Source organism: Panthera tigris, chromosome C1 (genome assembly GCF_018350195.1).
Source record: "Panthera tigris isolate Pti1 chromosome C1, P.tigris_Pti1_mat1.1, whole genome shotgun sequence".
NCBI classification, from domain to species: domain Eukaryota; kingdom Metazoa; phylum Chordata; class Mammalia; order Carnivora; family Felidae; genus Panthera; species Panthera tigris.
The window spans coordinates 14,412,935-14,431,739 of record NC_056667.1 but is presented as its reverse complement, the minus strand read 5'-3'; the positions used below and the strand labels follow the sequence as shown (position 1 = coordinate 14,431,739).

The following is an 18,805-nucleotide window of genomic DNA, read 5'->3' as shown; positions in this document are numbered from 1 at the left end:
CTGGGCAGCAATGACACCACCAGCCCTCCCTCAGGAAAATTCCTTACCTGCAAACCCATCCCTCCCTGAGAGCTCCCAGACTGTGGTCTGGACCGTGGCTGGCCTCCCGGGCCACATCTTCCCCCCTGCTGGGTACAGCCACCGTGCCCAGGAGCCAAGGGACACTTTAGCCCCCTGAAGATTCTATAACCCAGCCCTGAGATCTCGGTTTCCGCTTCTGAATAAGTGAATAATGTCCCGTAATCCTAATATTCCCTGATTCTCAGATTCTATCATTATAGAATTTAATTAGTTTACAGTTTCTTTCATTCATTCCTTTTTTTTTTTTTTTTTTTTTTTTGAGCCTTTCTTTTGAGTATCGTGCTAAGCGCTGGGACACAGCAGGAACAGGAACAGGTCGGACATGGGTGGCCTCTGTGTGCAATTCTAATATTCTGTCCTTTTAATTTCCCCTTATAGTGAGTTTTTGTGATTCTCTTTTTCTAACATCCTACAATCTTATCCAACACAATAACGGCAATCTCCAGAAGGAATATATTTGGCCATATGGCACAATGCGAGAAGCATGAAAAATACCAACCTAAAAATATTGTCCCGCCATGTCATCAGGCTTCAAATCCCTCCCATTAGCAGAATGGCTAAGTGTGAAAAGGAGCTCTGGAATCATTTTATCCAGACCCTTCCTTTGACAGAGAGGCAGCCAGGGGTCAGAGAGGGGAAGTCCCACCTGAGGGGGCGGCCTCACGCCCAGCCTGCGTGTCTCTGTGTCTTTACAAGGTGGTAGCAGCCAGTGACACTCTGCTGTGGCCATGTCAACCCGACCCTCTGGTTGTCACCTTGGACAGCCTAGAGTGGCCAGGGAAGGTCCGCTGGGAGGGTGCCCAGGCCGGGTCAGCCTCCTGATACAGGGAGGGGAAGAGGAAAGACTTCAGCCTCCAGCCACCATGGGGCTGACTCTGGACCCACGAGGAATGTAATGCCCCAAAGGATTCCCCCCACGTTGGATGCAGCCTACCCTGGAAGCAATGTACTTCACCAAATTCTCCTAAATATTGGACAGAATATCTCCACTAGCTACAATATGCTGATAAAATCTGCCAGGATTGGGATGTGCCCATTCAACGGGCAAGCATGTGAAAAGGTATTACACGGTGGGGGGCAGCTCACAGCAGATATGTAATAGGTGTTCACTCCTATCCTTTTCATGGCTTATATGCAACTTTCAAGACTTTGAGGGCAGGAAAGAGCAGGAAGAAATCAAAGGGATGATCATCATAAACTTTGAAAGGTGAAGAAGTCCTGTGTTAGTAGAAACAAAGTGGGGGTCTTTGCACTTTGCCGCCGTGAATGACGCCAATCCTTGGTAAAGACTCCGGGGAAGACCAGGTCTTAAAGCAGAAATGAATGGGATTTGGGGAAAGAGCCAGGGCGCATTTGTGGGGGAAAGTGGTCCTGAGGCGCCCTCTGGTGTCTGGGTTAGGCTGCGAGGAGGAACCCTAAATTCAGCTTAAACTTGGATTTCTCTTCATCAGTGGGGGCTACTGCTTCTGGGCTAGTGAAAGCTGTTCCTTGGCATTGTCAATAATAAATATGCTGAGAAATAACCACAAAGCCCTTACAGTGACCGACGTTGCCACATAAATGAGCAACACAGGAAGAGGGAACGGGCTTGGAGAGATGGAGGGAGGTCATGTTCTGGGCGTGATGGATGTGAGGCAGCAACGAGACAGGCACCTGCTGACTGGACAGCTGTGTGACCATCCGGAAAGTGGAACTCAAGGACTGGACCTGGTGTAGCCTGTGTTCCCGCTGATCAGTAAATGTTTGGTGAACGAATCAATGGGTCTAAATTCCACGTATGTTTCCGTACACACACTTCATTTCCAGCTGCAGACTCAGGGAAAGGACTGAAAAACCCTGGACTGGAGATCACAGGTTCTTGGTCAACACCTCTCTGCTCAGCCAGTTAGCAACAGTGCGTCTGTTCCAGACCTGCTGCTCAGGGAGGCCCGGGACAGCAGCAGCACCTTGTTCGAAATTCAGGGAGCAGGGACCTTGTTCGAAATACAGAATCTTGGACCTGACCGCAGACCTCCCAAGGCGGAATCGATAGGTTAACAAGACCCCCGGGTGATTTGTGTGCACATTGAAATCTAAAAGAGCGCTGACATGTGGCCAAACGAACAATGACACTTCCCTGGCGGGCGGGTTGTGGCAAGGGTTCGGTAAGTTGGCATTTGTGAAAGTACGCGAAATAACGCCTAGCACATAATAAGCATTCATGTTCTATGAATGAATGAACGAATGAATGAATGATGGCCATAACAATAACAGCTAACACTTTATTTAGTACTTGGCATTTACGAGGCACTGTTCTAAGTGCTTTATGATTATTAATTCATTGAATGAACGAACGAATGAGGCATAGGGCTCTATCAAGGCTAGAGGAGGGACTGTGTTACCTGAATGTTTCTTGGATTACCTCTCCAATGCTGATGACATGCTTTGGACTGACTTGCTTTGTTCCCACTTAACCCCTAACAAGAGCTCTTCACGAAATGTTTGATTAAGTAACTGGCTGAGTAAGTGATTAGAAATCAAATCACATTGGAATTCCCGAGTTAACCTAAGAGTCCGATTATGACTTCACGGACATTCACCTGCCTCTTTGGGGCTCTTCGCAGTGTCACGGCTGGAGAACCGAACGCTGCCTTAACGTCCATTCCTTCCTTCGGTAAGCCTGGGTACGCTGCTGGTCCCTTGACAAATGACGTGGGGCCAACCGGCAGGCAGACACAAGTTATTCTACACTAGTGACAGCTTTCACAGAGCTAAGACTGGACTCTCAGGACCTCCATCGTCCAGCCGGTCCCCATCCTGTCCACTGATGCCAGCCTCATCTTCCCCCAGTTTGATTTCCATCACGTCCCTCCTCTGTCCCTGAGCCATCAAATAGCTCCTATCGTCCACCCAAACCCTGGCGTTCAATCAAGCTCGGGATCATCTGCTTTTCCAGCCTCATCGATCCAGACATATCTTATTTCCTAATCCTCTCCATCGTTCGCAGAACCTGCCCCCGCCCGCTGCCTTCCAGCCTTCACCCCTCTGCACAATAGCTCCCTTCAACCTGGAAGCTTCCCTGTTCGCATGTGAAAATCCACACGCTTTAGTTGCATCTCAAAGGCCACCTTTTCCATGACGCTTTTCCAGCTGGAGGTTTCACCCTCCTCTGAACTGCCAGGCAATGTTTTTATACCTTTTCTGGCGCCGCTTACCCCAGCTATTTGGGTCCCTGTTTGGGGTTCCTATGTGGTGGAGGCAGATGGCCAAAGATTGAAATCCTATCTCTGCTACCACTCTGTGATCTTGGGCCAGTTACTTATTCCCTTGTGTGTAAAGTGGGGACAGAACCACCAGTTTCACAGGGTGGTTTGAAGGTTTCAATGAGACAACCTCGGGGCGCCTGGGTGGCTCAGTCAGCTGAGCGTCCAACTTCGGCTCAGGTCACATCTCACAGCTCGTGAGTTCGAGCCCCGCGTCGGGCTCTGTGCAGACAGCTCAGAGCCTGGAACCTGCTTCAGATTCTGTATCTCCCTCTCTCTCTCTGCCCCTCCCCCACTCGTTCCATGTCTCTGTCTCTCAAAAATAAACATTGAAATTTTTTTTTTTAATAAAATAAAATAAAGTAAAAATAAATGAGACAACCTATTCAGGGTGCCTGAAGCATCATTGGAAAGCCCCATCTATGCCAGGTCACTGTATATTTGCCTCCCCTCCTGCATCCGTCACACAGTACATGCTAAATAAACATCTGTTCCGTTCAAGCCACAGACACATGATAACTGGAATTGTTTCAGAGAAGTGGCATCATACATATGATAAATACTATGCTCATTTATTTGAATCGCCCCCGGGCTCGCTGCTTTGAGTGCTCATTTATCTTAAGTGGACACATGTTTGGAAGTCATTAACCTTCACTGCCCTGAGCTGATGTCCCATAGAGGAAATGAGGCAAAACTGGCTGGAGAGACTGTGCACAGCACTTTGCCTCAAGGGCTGCTACCGTGGTGAGTTCCAAAGTCAAAACACAGCACAGAGGTCAACTCCTGACGGCGTAAGATGGTCACGCTGGGCAAAAGTACGCCTCATCGTAGAATTGGTAGCAAAAGCCGTCAGACAGACATTTGAAGAAATTCCCAGTCTTTCCCCAAACTAACTGTATTATCCTAATAAACTCTGTCCCCCACTCTGGGGTTTTCCTATCTTCCCTTTCAGCCCAATGCAAAAGTCACTTCCTCAACCAAGCCTTCCTTGATTTCCCTCTGAGTCCACGCGATCACTACCTGTTAGCAGTACCTCCTTTTACGTCGTGTGTGTGTGTGTGTGTGTGTGTGTGTGTGAGAGAGAGAGAGAGAGAGAGACAGAGAGACAGAGAGACAGAGAGACAGAGAGAGACAGAGAGAGAGATCGTGTCTTCTTTCACTCCAGGACTGGAAACTATTTGAGGACAGGGTCCATGTCTCATGCTATGCCCAGAAATAAGAACCCATAGGCCATACAAGTTCAGTACAAGTTGGATGGATTCTTGGATGCCTGGATGGGTGAATAAATTAAATCAAAACAGGGTATCTTGAGGTATCTAAGTCCCTCTACCATAGGGAGGTTCAGACAAGTTTCTCCAAGGTGGGGAAGTTTCCCTCTGCCAAACCAGAACCTATGAAGTAGCAGGATTAATCTCAACCCTTTACAACCAAACAAGTTCTAAATCCTGATCCTTTACAACCAAACAAGTTCTAAATCCCGATCCTTTACAACCAAACAAGTTCTAAATCCCGATCCTTTACAACCAAACAAGTTCTAAATCCCGATCCTTTACAACCAAACAAGTTCTAAATCCCGATCCTTTACAACCAAACAAGTTCTAAATCCCGATCCTTTACAACCAAACAAGTTCTAAATCCCGATCCTTTACAACCAAGCAAGTTCTAAATCCTGACCCTTTACAACCAAACAAGTTCTAAATCCTGACCCTTTACAACCAAACAAGTTCTAAATCCTGATCCTTTATAAGCAAACAAGTTCTAAACCGCTGCATCGCTATGATCTGAGTGCCCACTCTGTCCAGCAGCCCAGATAAAAGCCACAGGGGTGCAGAACATCCTATGACAAAGTTTTATTGTATCTTAAGGCACCCATACACTTTCCACGTGCTGGGGGTAAGGGCTTGTAGTGTGTCTGGCAAACAAGAAACTTTAAACTTGGGTTTTCAACCCAGCCTTCTCCTAGGCAACCATGAAGTTAGCAGAAAGGGACACGGGAACAGCCACTTTCCCCCTTATGGAATTTCAGTCTCTGGCATCATAAACTGTCACTCACCCCGAGTAAGCAGTGCCGTGGCCTAGAGGAAAATACAAATAACGAACTTCAGTTATTCCCCACCTGGACTGAGAACTCCAAACTCTTCTCTGTCCTTATAGGCTCAGCCATCTGACAGACAGGCCCTGCCAGGAAGCCCCTGACCACCACCCGACCTAGCAGGTGGCTCCCTGGCCCCCAAGAATCACTGCAGGGATGGAATTGAGGCCATGGAAGTTCTCCAGCTGAGGGAGATCCTAAATTGGGACACCACTCTGGTTCTGGTAGGGTCTTTCGGCAAAATTCTCAAACTGGGCTAACAAGGTCCAGAGCCCAGGCCTCACGGGCCCGGAACCTGGATAGTGTTGGTGCATCCGGAGCTCTCAGTCGTGGACTGAGGTGGAAATCACACAGGGACAGTGACCAAGGGGAAATGTCCTTGCCAGTAGCCAGAACGTTTTCTGCCCTCCAGGGTAGTACTGGATAGGTACCTAGTGGTATATCAAGGTATTGGTGCAGCCGATCCAAAGGCTGCTTGACGAGTACAAAATCAGAACAAGAGAGAGCGAGAGTCTCAACGCCACAAGCCCAAGGACACCGGAAGGCGGGGTGCGACCGTACCGACTTTGACCTCGAGACTGGCCAGAGCCCTCGTGTGGGCTGCACACGTGGAGTCCCCACCCACTGGTTTCCTGCGGCTGCCCTTCTCCCTTCTCCGTCCCCCTTCGGAGGACCTCCGGCAGGTGTCTGTGCTCCGGTCACAGCTGTCCGTGCGTGTCTCGGCGGGGAGGGCTGTGCCTCCTCCTTAAATGGGGCCAAACCAACCCTCAGAGTTCTGGAGAAAGCCAAGGTGGAAGCCAACAGACAGCTGCTCCATATTTAGGCAAGTCCAAATTACCAGAGATGTTCTTAGGATTCGGCAGAAGGCTTCAGGGTCCAGCACTGACGGGCGGCTCTGCCCGCGTGTGCCGGTGCTCACGTGCACCAGAGCTAGTCAGCTCTCTCGAGCTCGGTGAGATCCCCAAACGACCGTCCCCTCCTGTCTTCCAGGCAAAGGTCTCCGAAAGGCCGCTTCCTGCCCGGCTCCCTCAGGCTCACGCACGCGAACGGCGGTCAGACCGGCAAAAACAACACGAAGCTTTGTCTTTAAACTAGAATTTATTGGCGTACAAAACCCCACGTCGTAGATAAAGTGGCACATCTTTGCAGCTTCTATTGCACCAAGTATTGAAGATTAAAAACACAAAAAAAAGGAAACATTTGGTTTTGAAAACACTGCAAATAGCCAAGTACAGTACTTTGGTAAAAAAATAAAATACAATGGTTCAGATGAAGACAATCTGTGGAAAGAGACGACCGCGAGGAAATGGAACTACGGACACCGGACAGTGGTCACACATCTCCCCGTCGAGCTCCATAGATAAGGCAAGACTTGCTAAGTCTATGGATCATGACCCCATGGAGGTCTTAAGTATCTCCAGACTGAAGCTAACAAGTACAGTGCAACTAGAAAAAAGAGAAGGTTCCTGAGCCTGCCAAGGCCCCGTGCTCTCCAGAAACACCCGCCCTCCCTCACCAGGGGGTTCGCGCCCAGAGGCGCGCGCAGGTCTGAAGTCTGCCTCGAGGCAACCTCCTTCTTCTCGCTGAGCTCGGTGCTGCTGGAGGCTGCTGGAAGGGTGGCCGGGGAGGCCGAGGGCGCCTCCCGCCAGGGGAAACGAACGAGAGTGGGAAGACGCGAGCAGCCCCACACGGGCATCCCTCAGGGTTTGGCCGCGGGACCCGCCAGCGGATCCAACCACAGGCTGAGGTTTCTGACTGAGCTTCGGTGATGGTCACGGACGGCCGGTCACGGTGACCCACCGGCTGCCAACACGCGCGCGAGCAGATCACAGCGGTTCTGCCCAGGGACCGTCACCTCCTCCGACAACCACAGGGAGCGGTACTTCTGCATCCCAGGGAGGCCCTGCTGAAAACAGAGCCACCGCGCGGGAAGTTCATGCTTTTACGGGGATGTTCTTCACGGACAGCAGCCCCTCGCGAAGGAAGTCTGCAAACATGCTAAAGATTTTTCCAAGCTACGAAGTACCCCTAACCAGGCTAGAGAGACCAGAAAGCGAGCTCAGAATAGGGGGCTAAGAGCCTGAGGTTACAGGGAGTGCTAGCTGGGGCCGGAGCAGGGCCCGGCGGCCCGCAGGGAGCGCCCCACGCGGTGCAACGCTTTGCGACCAGGGATCACCATCTCCCCTTCACGCGGGTGGTCCGTGTCCCCCTCTGGTATGTGACAGCAGAAGATGTGCCATAAATACACAACCTAGAAGATCCTCGCTTCAGTGTCGGTGGAAAAATACAATTTGCTCTGGAGTCAGGAAAACACACCGCGTAAAAAGTGCCATCATTAAATCACCTCAGAACAACTGTCGGAAGGCCCCGGAGTTTTAGCAACACCTGTTCTGAAAGCTGAGATGGGCGACTTGGTGAATAACGAAGACGGCAAAACAGAAAAGCGCGTCAGGCTCTGAATCTAAATGTTTGCTACAGACAGAGCCTTGAGGTAAAAAGGTGAAGGTGAAGAGCTACGTGTCTGCCCAAAATGAGAGTCAGAGTGGGCCACAGAGGGGACACACGGACACCAAGGAACCACCTTCATCCCTCCCACAAAGGCCCTTTTGTTCAGGAAGACTGTTAGTCAACTCTGTCAAAAATCCAAGTTTCCTGTCACCGACTGCATATTCGAGTCGAACATTTCACGGAGGTAAACTGACAGCATTCTATGTTGACCCAGTAAAACCCAGGCAGAGTCTAGAGTTTCTCAGAAGGAGAGAAATTGCACATGGACGACAGGGACTCACTACGAGCACAGTTCAATGCCGAAGTCCATCTGATACCTACCTACCTACCTAAACGTGTGAGCGGCGCTCCCCCTCTCAGCACGGCCCTCCCCGCCCCAGGACCGTGCCATTTCACATTGTGAACCCCGGGGGGTGGGCCAAGGCAGAGCGCTACCGTTGACCTACTCGAAGGTTCCCGTGGCGCCCACCTGAGCTGCCCCACACGGAGACCCCATTTCATAAGCCCTCGGGATCAGAATGGGTTTGGGAGGGTTTTCAGAGCTTATAAAAGAAACTACAGGCAACAGCCTCAGCTGACATCCACGATCCTTCTTTCTGCCACAATCCCTCGACCAGGCTCTGCTCCTGAAAGCGTATGTTCACACTACTGAAAGGTTAAATATACACAGGAGCTCTATCTCTCTAATATCTCCTGATGGCAACTACGTTATCTAGAACACATGGTTCTTTGTTGTTTTAATACACCTACCTCCCCAGTACAAAGCTGTTGCCACTAAGATTTTATTTCTTATTTTGACCTTTAAAAAAAATCGTTTTAAAATCCATAAAACCTTTATATACAGCTTATAAGACTAGTAAGCAGCTACAGACCACTGCCCCGTCCCCTTTCTCCCGACCTCCCTAAAAGCTACCGAGACAACCCGCTGTAATGTAAACCTCTAAGAGCCAAGATGTAACACAGAGACTCGGAAAGACGCGCCTCCTAACATGGGGTGCACGTGAGTAACATACTAGGGCACGGCCACCGACGGTATCTTCCCAGAACTAAACCCACGTCTGCACCTCCATTCAGGCTGCCGATAACGTAGTTTTCAGATGCCTACAAAGCAACTAAGTGTATGGATTCCATACCTCACACTTCAGTGAGACCGAGGCAGAAAGTCTTAAGTTCAAACCCCTAGCTAGAAGAGTTCACTAAAGCTGGATGCACGTACCCCGTTCCTAATAATTAACTGATTAAACACAGACCAATTTTAACTGGAAAACTATGAAATGGTAATAAAAGAAAATTACCAAAGCCATATGATTGGTTTTTAAAACCACTGTTATTTTACCCCAGAAATGCCAAAGCCTATTATCAGAAGTTGGTAACTTGTATACAAGGGTGCCCAATATTCCTTAGTAACTTTTTCGCAGCTTCTAGTAAAACTTCTAAAACCCAGTAGGGCCCAAGGCCACCTTCATTAACCAGGTATATAAAGCAATTCTACTGCTTCTGACAAGGGGTAACCCTTAAGCTATTTCAGACTCCTAATTCTGCTGAGTTTCTGGTACATGATTTCAATTCTTGCAGAGAGGATCTCGTCTCCTGCACTCTTGCCGTACAAGACAGACAAGAAAGAGCATTCACTCAGAAAAGATCAGCCACAGTCGGGACGGGGTCCAGATTCAAAAACCAAGAGAACAATAGATCCTTCAGCACTGGATCTCACACTCTTGGAAATGGTAAGGCGACAGAGACCCTTCACTTGTTTGGACTTCACACTCAGAACTCTGCAACATGCAAAGAAAAAATGCTGCACCCGTTTCTAAATCTGCTAAATACTACAATGCACCGTACCAGGAAGTAGCCCAAAGGGGAATGTCCTGAGAGAGATTCCAGGAAACTACTGATGGATGTTCCAACTACAGAAAGTCACCAAACAAACAAAAAATTAAAACACATCCTTACAACCGAAGGAAACAAATCACCTGCTGATAAAGACGATTCAATGAATCCAGGGCCAGCCCAGACGATGATACATCTGTACGGCCAAAACATTTTTATGGTTTTCCCTTCTCCCTGGAACTTACATAATTTTGAAATCTGAGTGGAAAAGTAACTCATTTACCTTTTGATTCAGCAGATTTTATTCGTCCAAATGCCGGGTCGCTAAAAGGCAAGGACTATCCACGACCGGCCACTTCATACATTACGGTTTGAGAGTTCACATCCATCTACCAGTTTTAGGAATGACCTCTCTCCACATCAGAACTGTGTGTGGAGTCATTCAATGGCCTCTGCCCTGTTGGGCGAACCTAGGTCACTGACAATTTCTTGAGCGCTGGAGAGCTTTCCCAACCTCAAAATCCCAAACAGGGCTTGAATGGAAAGGAAGATACAGCATCTCGTGGGAGTCCATTTTCACAGTATTGAGAAAACTGAACAACAGGTCAAATGACTTCTCTGAAGGCATCCAAGTCTAGCATAGCAAGGAAGAAAACGCATCACTTAAAATGTGAACCTGAAAAACCTCAGTTATTCTTCCAGACCTTCTGCCCCTACAAAACCAAGGAACTCTTTAGACCCTACCTTAAGACTCAGGAATCTCTTGATTTCTTTCCCTTTACAACAACGGCCTCTGCCGTCCCGACCATCAGAATCTCAGAATTACATCATAAGCAGTGACTTGCCACCTTCTGATTGTCACGCAACACGTACCAAAAACTCAACAACGTCATCGCTTCTCCAGCAAGGTCCAGGCCTAATTAACAGTCGGGCATATTTATCATATGGCTTGAGTGCAAACAAACTCACAGCACCCGCATCCCATCTGAAAGAACATCAGAATCAGGAAGGAGCAGCTGTTTAATCTCCACCCTGACTACAGGCTGCAGCCCCTCTCATGTCCTATTACTTTGGAAATACTTCCTGAATTAATTTCTGTTTAACTTGGATTAGTAGAAAATTAAATCTAAACGTGTTCCTGAGTTGGAGACCGTTTATAAACTACCCCGTATGTGAATATCTGCTTGAAAATGAAAGAGACACGAAGGAAACTTGTCATTCTGAATTTCTAGCAATTAATCTAAACTACTTCATGAACAATTACAGCAAACCTCACCCCAGTGTTAAGGAAAAATCCCAGGGTCACTGAACTCTGATTTTGGGGGCAAATGAAACCACACTTAAAAGGTTTTTCCTGGACTAACTATCCAACCCTAGAACTCGGTATTTTAATTACAGAACACGAATGGCTTCGCTGAACTTCCATAAAATAAAACACATCACTAACAAAAGTCTGCGCAAAAAAGAGGCAGCTTGAAGGAAACTAAGTCAGTGCGTGAGCTCGTGTGAGAGCTCTGTGGGTTGCGTTTCACTTTGTGAGAGGTGGGCCTCGCTCGGAAAGCCTGGTACACGGCACTCCACCTTCCGCTCGCTTCTCACATCTCCCCGAGGGGCGGGGAGTCAGATGTTGAGAGCGGCAAAGGTCTTCACCAAGGTGACCTGCGTGTTGGCATCCGCTTCACTCCGGTTGCTGTCCCTGTGGCCGCTCCTGCTCTCTAGGGCTTTGTGACGGTGCCTCTCCTCCTGTCGTTTCTTCTTCTCCAGGCGCTGCTGCTCCCTCCTCTGTTTGTTGGTGACCTGAAAGAGAAGGCAGGTGAGCTGCCCGCACGGCGACCTCCTGCCGAAGGCAGACACGGGGCTGACTGACGGAGACAGGGGGCACACACCGCCTCTCAGCAAGAACACAGAAAACCCACCGATCAGACCAGAACTGACGTATTTCCCATCACTGCTCAAATTTCCATTGAAGTTTCTGTCCCCTCGCTGAGCTGGCAAATGAAATCAATTCCATTCTCCTCCTCATCCAATTCACAGTGACCTAAGAAAGAGTAACCCTGGTCCCTGCACGAGCTGACGCTCAGACATGCCATCGGACACCTTTCTCTACATAATTTAACGCCCCAGGGAATCCTCACAGAATCCTCAGAAGCTTAGTGCATCTTTACCTCTGCCTGTGGCTTTTTACATTATGTTGCGTTTTGAGCTCGGAACTGCTTGGTGGGAGTCTTTAAAATAAATTCCAAATTCAGTAAAAAGAATGGTGCCATATACTGCTTGCAGGAGAGGGATGTACCACCCTTTTGGGAAGCATTTGACAATTCATCAAAAAGCCTTAAAAAGATTCAAATATCCATACCCTTTAACCTGTCCATTCCTCTTCTGGCACTCTATACACACACACACACACACACACACACACACACACACACACACACAAATAGTAATGCAAAATACAAAGATTTATACACAGAGTTTTCCACTAAACATGACAGCATTTAAGGGAATCTTACAACGTGGGTTACCACGGAAGCACGCAGGCACACAGTGACACCGTGCAGGGAAGACAGGCTGTAGGTGCACACACAGAGTAGGATTTCAGGGTATACCTCTAATGCCCACACATACCAAACCGGACAAGCAAGGTCCTCGTTCTGCTTCTTGATATACCCTTATGCTCCCACCCCTGTTTTCTACAATGACTACTTTTTAAAAATCAAAAGAAAACACTAAAATGAGCTCTGGGCTCCTGCCCCTGCCCCTGCACGACAGCAGCCCACCCTCTGCCCATGCAGCCCCGTTTTTCATACCTTAGGGAGTTGGTTTTTATTTGCTTTGTTGTCTTCACTCGGGCTGGCCCGCTCCTTACTGTTTTCAGTCCTGCCTTCAGTCAAGCCCTGATTTCCAAAGATTCTCGTGCCACTGCCACCCTCCTCCCATAAAGGGTCGCATGGCTTGGGCACGCGGCCGCCGGACTCTAGGTTCTCCTCTGCATCTTCCAAAGAAAGACCTTTTATTAAAATCACGAACCTGAGATCGTTACACAACGCGTAACAACGTACACTGTTAAATGACTCCAAAATTACCTGCATGTGGAGAGCAAGTTTCCTTGAAGCAAAATTCTAATATCAATACAATGGGGAATACAGGGGGGAAATAATTGGTAATATGTGGAAGATAAATTGAAAAATAACCTGCTAGCCAGCCTTATCATTGGCTTCCCACCTGCACAGTGTTTTACTAGATTAAGCCACTTTTTAACATGTGTTTTTAGGGGGAAAGCTTTCATTCGCACCCAAAAACCAGAAAGGAAACAGGCTCTAAACCTGTGCTGTCCCATACAGCGGCCACCAGCCGCTTGTAGCCATTTAAATTAAAATTAATTAGGGGTGCCTGGGTGCCTCAGTTGGTTAAGCATCGGACTCTTGGTTTCTGCTCAGGTCATGATCTCACAGTTTGTGGGTTCGAGCCCCACGTAAGGACTCCGTGCTAGTGCATGGAGCCTGCTTGGGATTCTCTCTCTCCGCCCCTGCCCCTCCCCTGCTCACTCTCTCTGTCACTCTCGCTGTATCAAAATAAATAAAATAAAAATTTTAAAACACTTAAAAAAATAAAATTCAATTACAATTAATTAAAGTTATATAAAGTTCAAACTTTAATTCCTTGGTCTCAGCCACACGTCAAGCACACACCACACTACACGCACAGGCACCACACACGACTGTCGTAACGTCGCAAAGACCGAGTTACTTACGGCTTTCTAAGAAAGCACAGCAAATATACAAAGAGGATGATAAAATATCCAATCACACAGACGGCTGTACTGCTAGGAACAGTATCTGGCACGTATCTGGCAATATGCATTGAAATCATTTTAAGCAATTAACGTGAAGAAACAGTGAGACTCCACATCCTTTCTTCCTTCTTCTGAGTCACAGAATTAAACCCAGTTCAAGTAAAAAAAAAGAAAATTCTGATTTATCACCAGTTGATAGATGGTAGTAATCTAAATATTTCCATCAGAAAAGTAACTAATTTTTCTTTCCATTCTATTTCAGTTATCATTTTGGTTTCATAAGGGATTCTTCTTTCAAAAAGAACAAAGTCTTCCTGACACTGTGCATCCCGCCACGACGGGGTTAAGTGGCCTTTTCACGCATTCCCCTGGGACCCTGCACCCACACCACTCCGATCTGTTTATTATACCAGTTTATTTACTTCTCACCCCCATCCCCGCCTCGACCCCAGATTACCTTCTCCCTGATGCAGGGCTAGGACCTAGTAAATCGTGCCCACGTGTAGAAAGTGCTCAATAAACAACTGCTGGTGAATGAACAGATGACAGTATAATTACCACCTGTGACTTGATTAAAATTAAATGTTTGGAAAATCACCAATGTAATGAGCTTGAAAGCTTATAAATATCAATCATGGACTTACTATTTCTTTTCCCCTGGTTCATCTGAAGCATAGCAATTATTGCAGATTCAATATTATAATTTTCAGCTTCCAGGTTCTGGACTATCAGGTTAAAATCCTATCCAAGAAACAAAGGAACACTTAGGACTGGGCACGTCCTTCCACCGACCGCATACACAAAATGACGTAACGGTGAGACCTGAGGCATGGTCTGAAGACCTTTTCCATTTAAAAAAGGTCTTAATTTTCAATAAAGCTGGCCACCAGAAATAACCCTTCAATATAAATGAATTCCTTTATAAAACTGCACTTTTACTAGCATAAACACTGGTCAGAGAAAAAAAAAAATCCACATACTTCTTAGGATTCTGAGCAGTATTACTGGGTAAAGTGTAGCAAACAAGAGAAAAATGAATAAACAGCTCTTGGCACTGAACCTAATCAGGCCATGAACCTACAGGTCATGAACCTATTCTGGCCCCTCAGGTGTCGGCACGCTAGGCCGGCTCTACAAGACTGGCAGGTGAACCAGGCCCGGCAGTGCGTGTTTAGCCGCCATTACTGCAGGACAAAGACACTGACTGAACACCCAGTCGCGGTGCAGACTTTCTGGACGGCATCTTCTACTTCATCTCTCAGGTCATCGTCGAGGTCACCTCCCTTCGTCTTCACCTTTTCCCTTTTATCTGATTCATCTTGATGGAGCATCTGAAACTAAAGGAAATGCAAAGAGTAACGGTCATGGAACACCAGCAAATTACATTCAGAATCTTCAACACAGGAAGACACTCTAATCTCAAAATCATCCTAGTAAATATTTATGAGGAAAAGATCCCAGGAACAATCTTAGGGGAATAGCAGTGACGAGGCTCAATTTCAGCCAGACACTGAGATTCCAGACCACAAGAGAAGTATGAAAAAGAAAGGCCCAAGATTAGGGGTTCAGTACGAATGGCATTAGAGCTCCTACGTAGTTTCTGGATACCAACATTCTGGTAAGGACTGCCGGCTCGAACAGCACACATTTGTGTCTGTCCACTTCCAGAGCCGGGAGCCTAGTGACAGAAGTTCACCCGATGAGCCTTTGCAGCAGGACAAGTTGTCTGGAAGAAACAGACATGCATCTCTCATCTGTGTCCCTAGGCCCCATCTGATCACCAGCAAGCGCTGGTGTGAAGTTCCTGTCCCAGCCGCAGTCACAGGTGAGCACAACTCATCCAGCCTCACCTACACCACGTGCACACCAGCCCACTCCAGGGAACCTGCCGATCCAACTTCTAAAGACACAGAGAGCAGTTCACTTGGTATCCACGAGGCTTTTATGACCTAAGCTTATTTCAGAAAAGCTAAAATCATTCCTCCGTGGCTGCCCGATCACCTTCTTCCTTTGCTTCCTATCAACACAGAGAGATGGGAAATAGGGAAGGACAAATTTCTACTTGTTTGCATGGAAAAGTAGGAGAATCTCGCAGTGTGCAGTACATTCCTCACAATAAAAAGTGATCTACTATAAAATTATAAAATTATACCCAAACAACTTGGCGATGTGTATCGTCTTTGAAATTTATCCAAAGGAAGTAATGTCAAATAATGTCAACTGTAGTAAGGATTTAAGGATTTATGTAAGAGTGCTCACCACAGTGCCGCGAACAGCGAATAACCAGAAACAACCCGAGGGCTTCACGGTGTAGGTATCATTAAATAACCACGGTAAATCCATACAATGATGCTTAATTTCCATTAAAGTAAAGAACACAAAGATTTCAATACCACTATTATTTAACAATATTTTGGAAATAAGAGCAGATGCAATTAGTGCCCCCCCACCCCCCAAAAATAGAAGTATAAAACTGAAAAGAAATAAGAAAGATTATCCCTATTTGCAGATAATATAATTCTATACCTAAAATATATATATAAAAGAAAAAAATCGACCAAAAACTACCACAGACAGAAAGAATTTTGGCAAATCATAGATTTATAAGAATCTAGTATCCAGACAGAGAAGATGGCGGCGTAGGAGGACGCGGGGCTCACAGCGCGTCCTGCCGATCACTTAGATTCCACCTACACCTGCCTAAAGAACCCAGAAAACCGCCAGAGGATTAGCAGAAGGGAGTCTCCGGAGTCAAGCGCAGACCAGAGGCCCACGGAAGAGGGTAGGAAGGGCGGCGAGGCGGTGCGCGCTCCACGGACTGGCGGGAGGGAGCCGGGGCGGAGGGGCGGCTCGCCGGCCAAGCGGAGCCCCCGAGTCTGGCTGGCAAAAGCGGAGGGGCCGGACAGACTGTGTTCCGACAGCAAGCGCGACTTAGCGTCTGGGAGGTCAGAAGTTAACAGCTCTGCTCGGAAAGCGGGAAGGCTGGAGGACAAAGGGAGGGAGAGCTGCCGAGCCCCCGGACGGCAGAGCTCAGCTTGGCGGGGAACAAAGGCGCCAGCGCCATCTCCCCCGCCCATCCCCCACCCAAAATCCCAAAGGGAACCAGTTCCTGCCAGGGAACTTGCTCGCTCCGCGCAAACACCCAACTCTGTGCTTCTGCGGAGCCAAACCTCCGGCAGCGGATCTGACTCCCTCCCGCTGCCACAGGGCTCCTCCTGAAGTCGATCACCTAAGGAGAAGCGAGCTAAGCCTGCCCCTCCACCCCCCGTGCACCTTGCCTACCCACCCCAGCTAATACGCCAGATCCCCAGCACCACAAGCCTGGCAGTGTGCAAGTAGCCCAGACGGGACACGCCACCCCACAGTGAATCCCGCCCCTAGGAGAGGGGAAGAGAAGGCACACACCAGTCTGACTGTGGCCCCAGCAGTGGGCTGGGGGCAGACATCGGGTCGGACTGCGGCCCCGCCCACTAACTCCAGTTATACACCACAGCACAGGGGAAGTGCACTGCAGGTCCTCACCACGCAAGGGACTCTCCAAAATGACCAAACGGAAGAATTCCCCTCAGAAGAATCTCCAGGAAATAACAACAGCTAATGAACTGATCAAAAAGGATTTAAATAATATAACAGAAAGTGAATTTAGAATAATAGTCATAAAATTAATCGCTGGGCTTGAAAACAGTATACAGGACAGCAGAGAATCTCTTGCCACAAAGATCGAGGGACTAAGGAACAGTCACGAGGAGTTGAAAAACGCTTTAAACGAAATGCAAAACAAAATGGAAACCACGATGGCTCGGCTTGAAGAGGCAGAGGAGAGAATAGGTGAACTAGAAGATAAAGTTATGGAGAAAGAGGAAGCTGAAAGAAAGAGAGATAAAAAAATCCAGGAGTATGAGGGGAAAATTAGAGAACTAAGTGATACACTAAAAAAAAATAATATACGCATAATTGGTATCCCAGAGGAGGAAGAGAGAGGGAAAGGTGCTGAAGGGGTACTTGAACAAATTATAGCTGAGAACTTCCCTGAACTGGGGAAGGAAAAAGGCATTGAAATCCAAGAGGCACAGAGAACTCCCTTCAGACGTAACTTGAATCGATCTTCTGCACGACATATCATAGTGAAACTGGCAAAATACAAGGATAAAGAGAGAATTCTGAAAGCAGCAAGGGATAAACGTGCCCTCACATATAAAGGGAGACCTATAAGACTCGTGACTGATCTCTCCTTTGAAACTTGGCAGGCCAGAAAGGCTTGGCACGATATCTACAGTGTGCTAAACAGAAAAAATATGCAGCCGAGAATCCTTTATCCAGCAAGTCTGTCATTTAGAATAGAAGGAGAGATAAAGGTCTTCCCAAACAAACAAAAACTGAAGGAATTTGTCACCACGAAACCAGCCCTACAAGAGATCCTAAGGGGGATCCTGTGAGACAAAGTACCAGAGACATCACTACAAGCATAAAACAGACATCACAATGACTCTAAACCCATATCTTTCTATAATAACACTGAATGTAAATGGATTAAATGCGCCAACTAAAAGACATAGGGTATCAGAATGGATAAAAAAACAAGACCCATCTATTTGCTGTCTACAAGAGACTCATTTTAGATCTGAGGACACCTTTAGATTGAGAGTGAGGGGATGGAGAACTATTTATCATGCTCCTGGAAGCCAAAAGAAAGCTGGAGTAGCCATACTTATATCAGACAAACTAGACTTTAAATTAAAGGCTGTAACAAGAGATGAAGAAGGGCATTATATAATAATCACAGGGTCTATCCACCAGGAAGAGCTAACTATTATAAATGTCTATGCGCCAAATACCCGAGCCCCCAGATATATAAAACAATTACTCATAAACATAAGCAACCTTATTGATAAGAATGTGGTCATTGCAGGGGACTTTAACACCCCACTTACAGAAATGGATAGATCATCTAGACACACAGTCAATAAAGAAACAAGGGCCCTGAATGATACATTGGATCAGATGGACTTGACAGATATATTTAGAACTCTGCACCCCAAAGCAACAGAATATACTTTCTTCTCGAGTGCACATGGAACATTCTCCAAGATAGATCATATACTGGGTCACAAAACAGCCCTTCATAAGTTTACAAGAATTGAAATTATACCATGCATACTTTCAGACCACAATGCTATGAAGCTTGAAATCAACCACAGGAAAAAGTCTGGAAAACCTCCAAAAGCATGGAGGTTAAAGAACACCCTACTAACGAATGAG

At 47.3% G+C, this 18,805-nt stretch overlaps 1 protein-coding gene across 2 annotated transcripts in view; it reads right to left on the bottom strand.

Annotated features, from left to right (window-relative positions):
- Positions 1–6,494: 6,494 nt before the first annotated feature.
- Positions 6,495–18,805, bottom strand: part of OTUD3 (OTU deubiquitinase 3) — a 35,598-nt gene continuing 23,287 nt past the window's right edge. Inside the window, exons 5-9 of one of the 2 annotated variants that reach the window (XM_042996131.1) lie at positions 14,752–14,883; positions 14,191–14,287; positions 12,561–12,745; positions 11,670–11,791; positions 11,463–11,550 (exon numbers count right to left, since the gene is read on the bottom strand). In XM_042996131.1, coding sequence (XP_042852065.1) covers positions 11,699–11,791; positions 12,561–12,745; positions 14,191–14,287; positions 14,752–14,883 — 507 coding nt within the window. In that variant the 3' untranslated portion in view covers positions 11,463–11,550; positions 11,670–11,698. Of the gene's footprint in view, positions 11,551–11,669; positions 11,792–12,560; positions 12,746–14,190; positions 14,288–14,751; positions 14,884–18,805 lie in introns of both variants that reach the window. The other variant, XM_042996130.1, reaches the window with a different exon arrangement.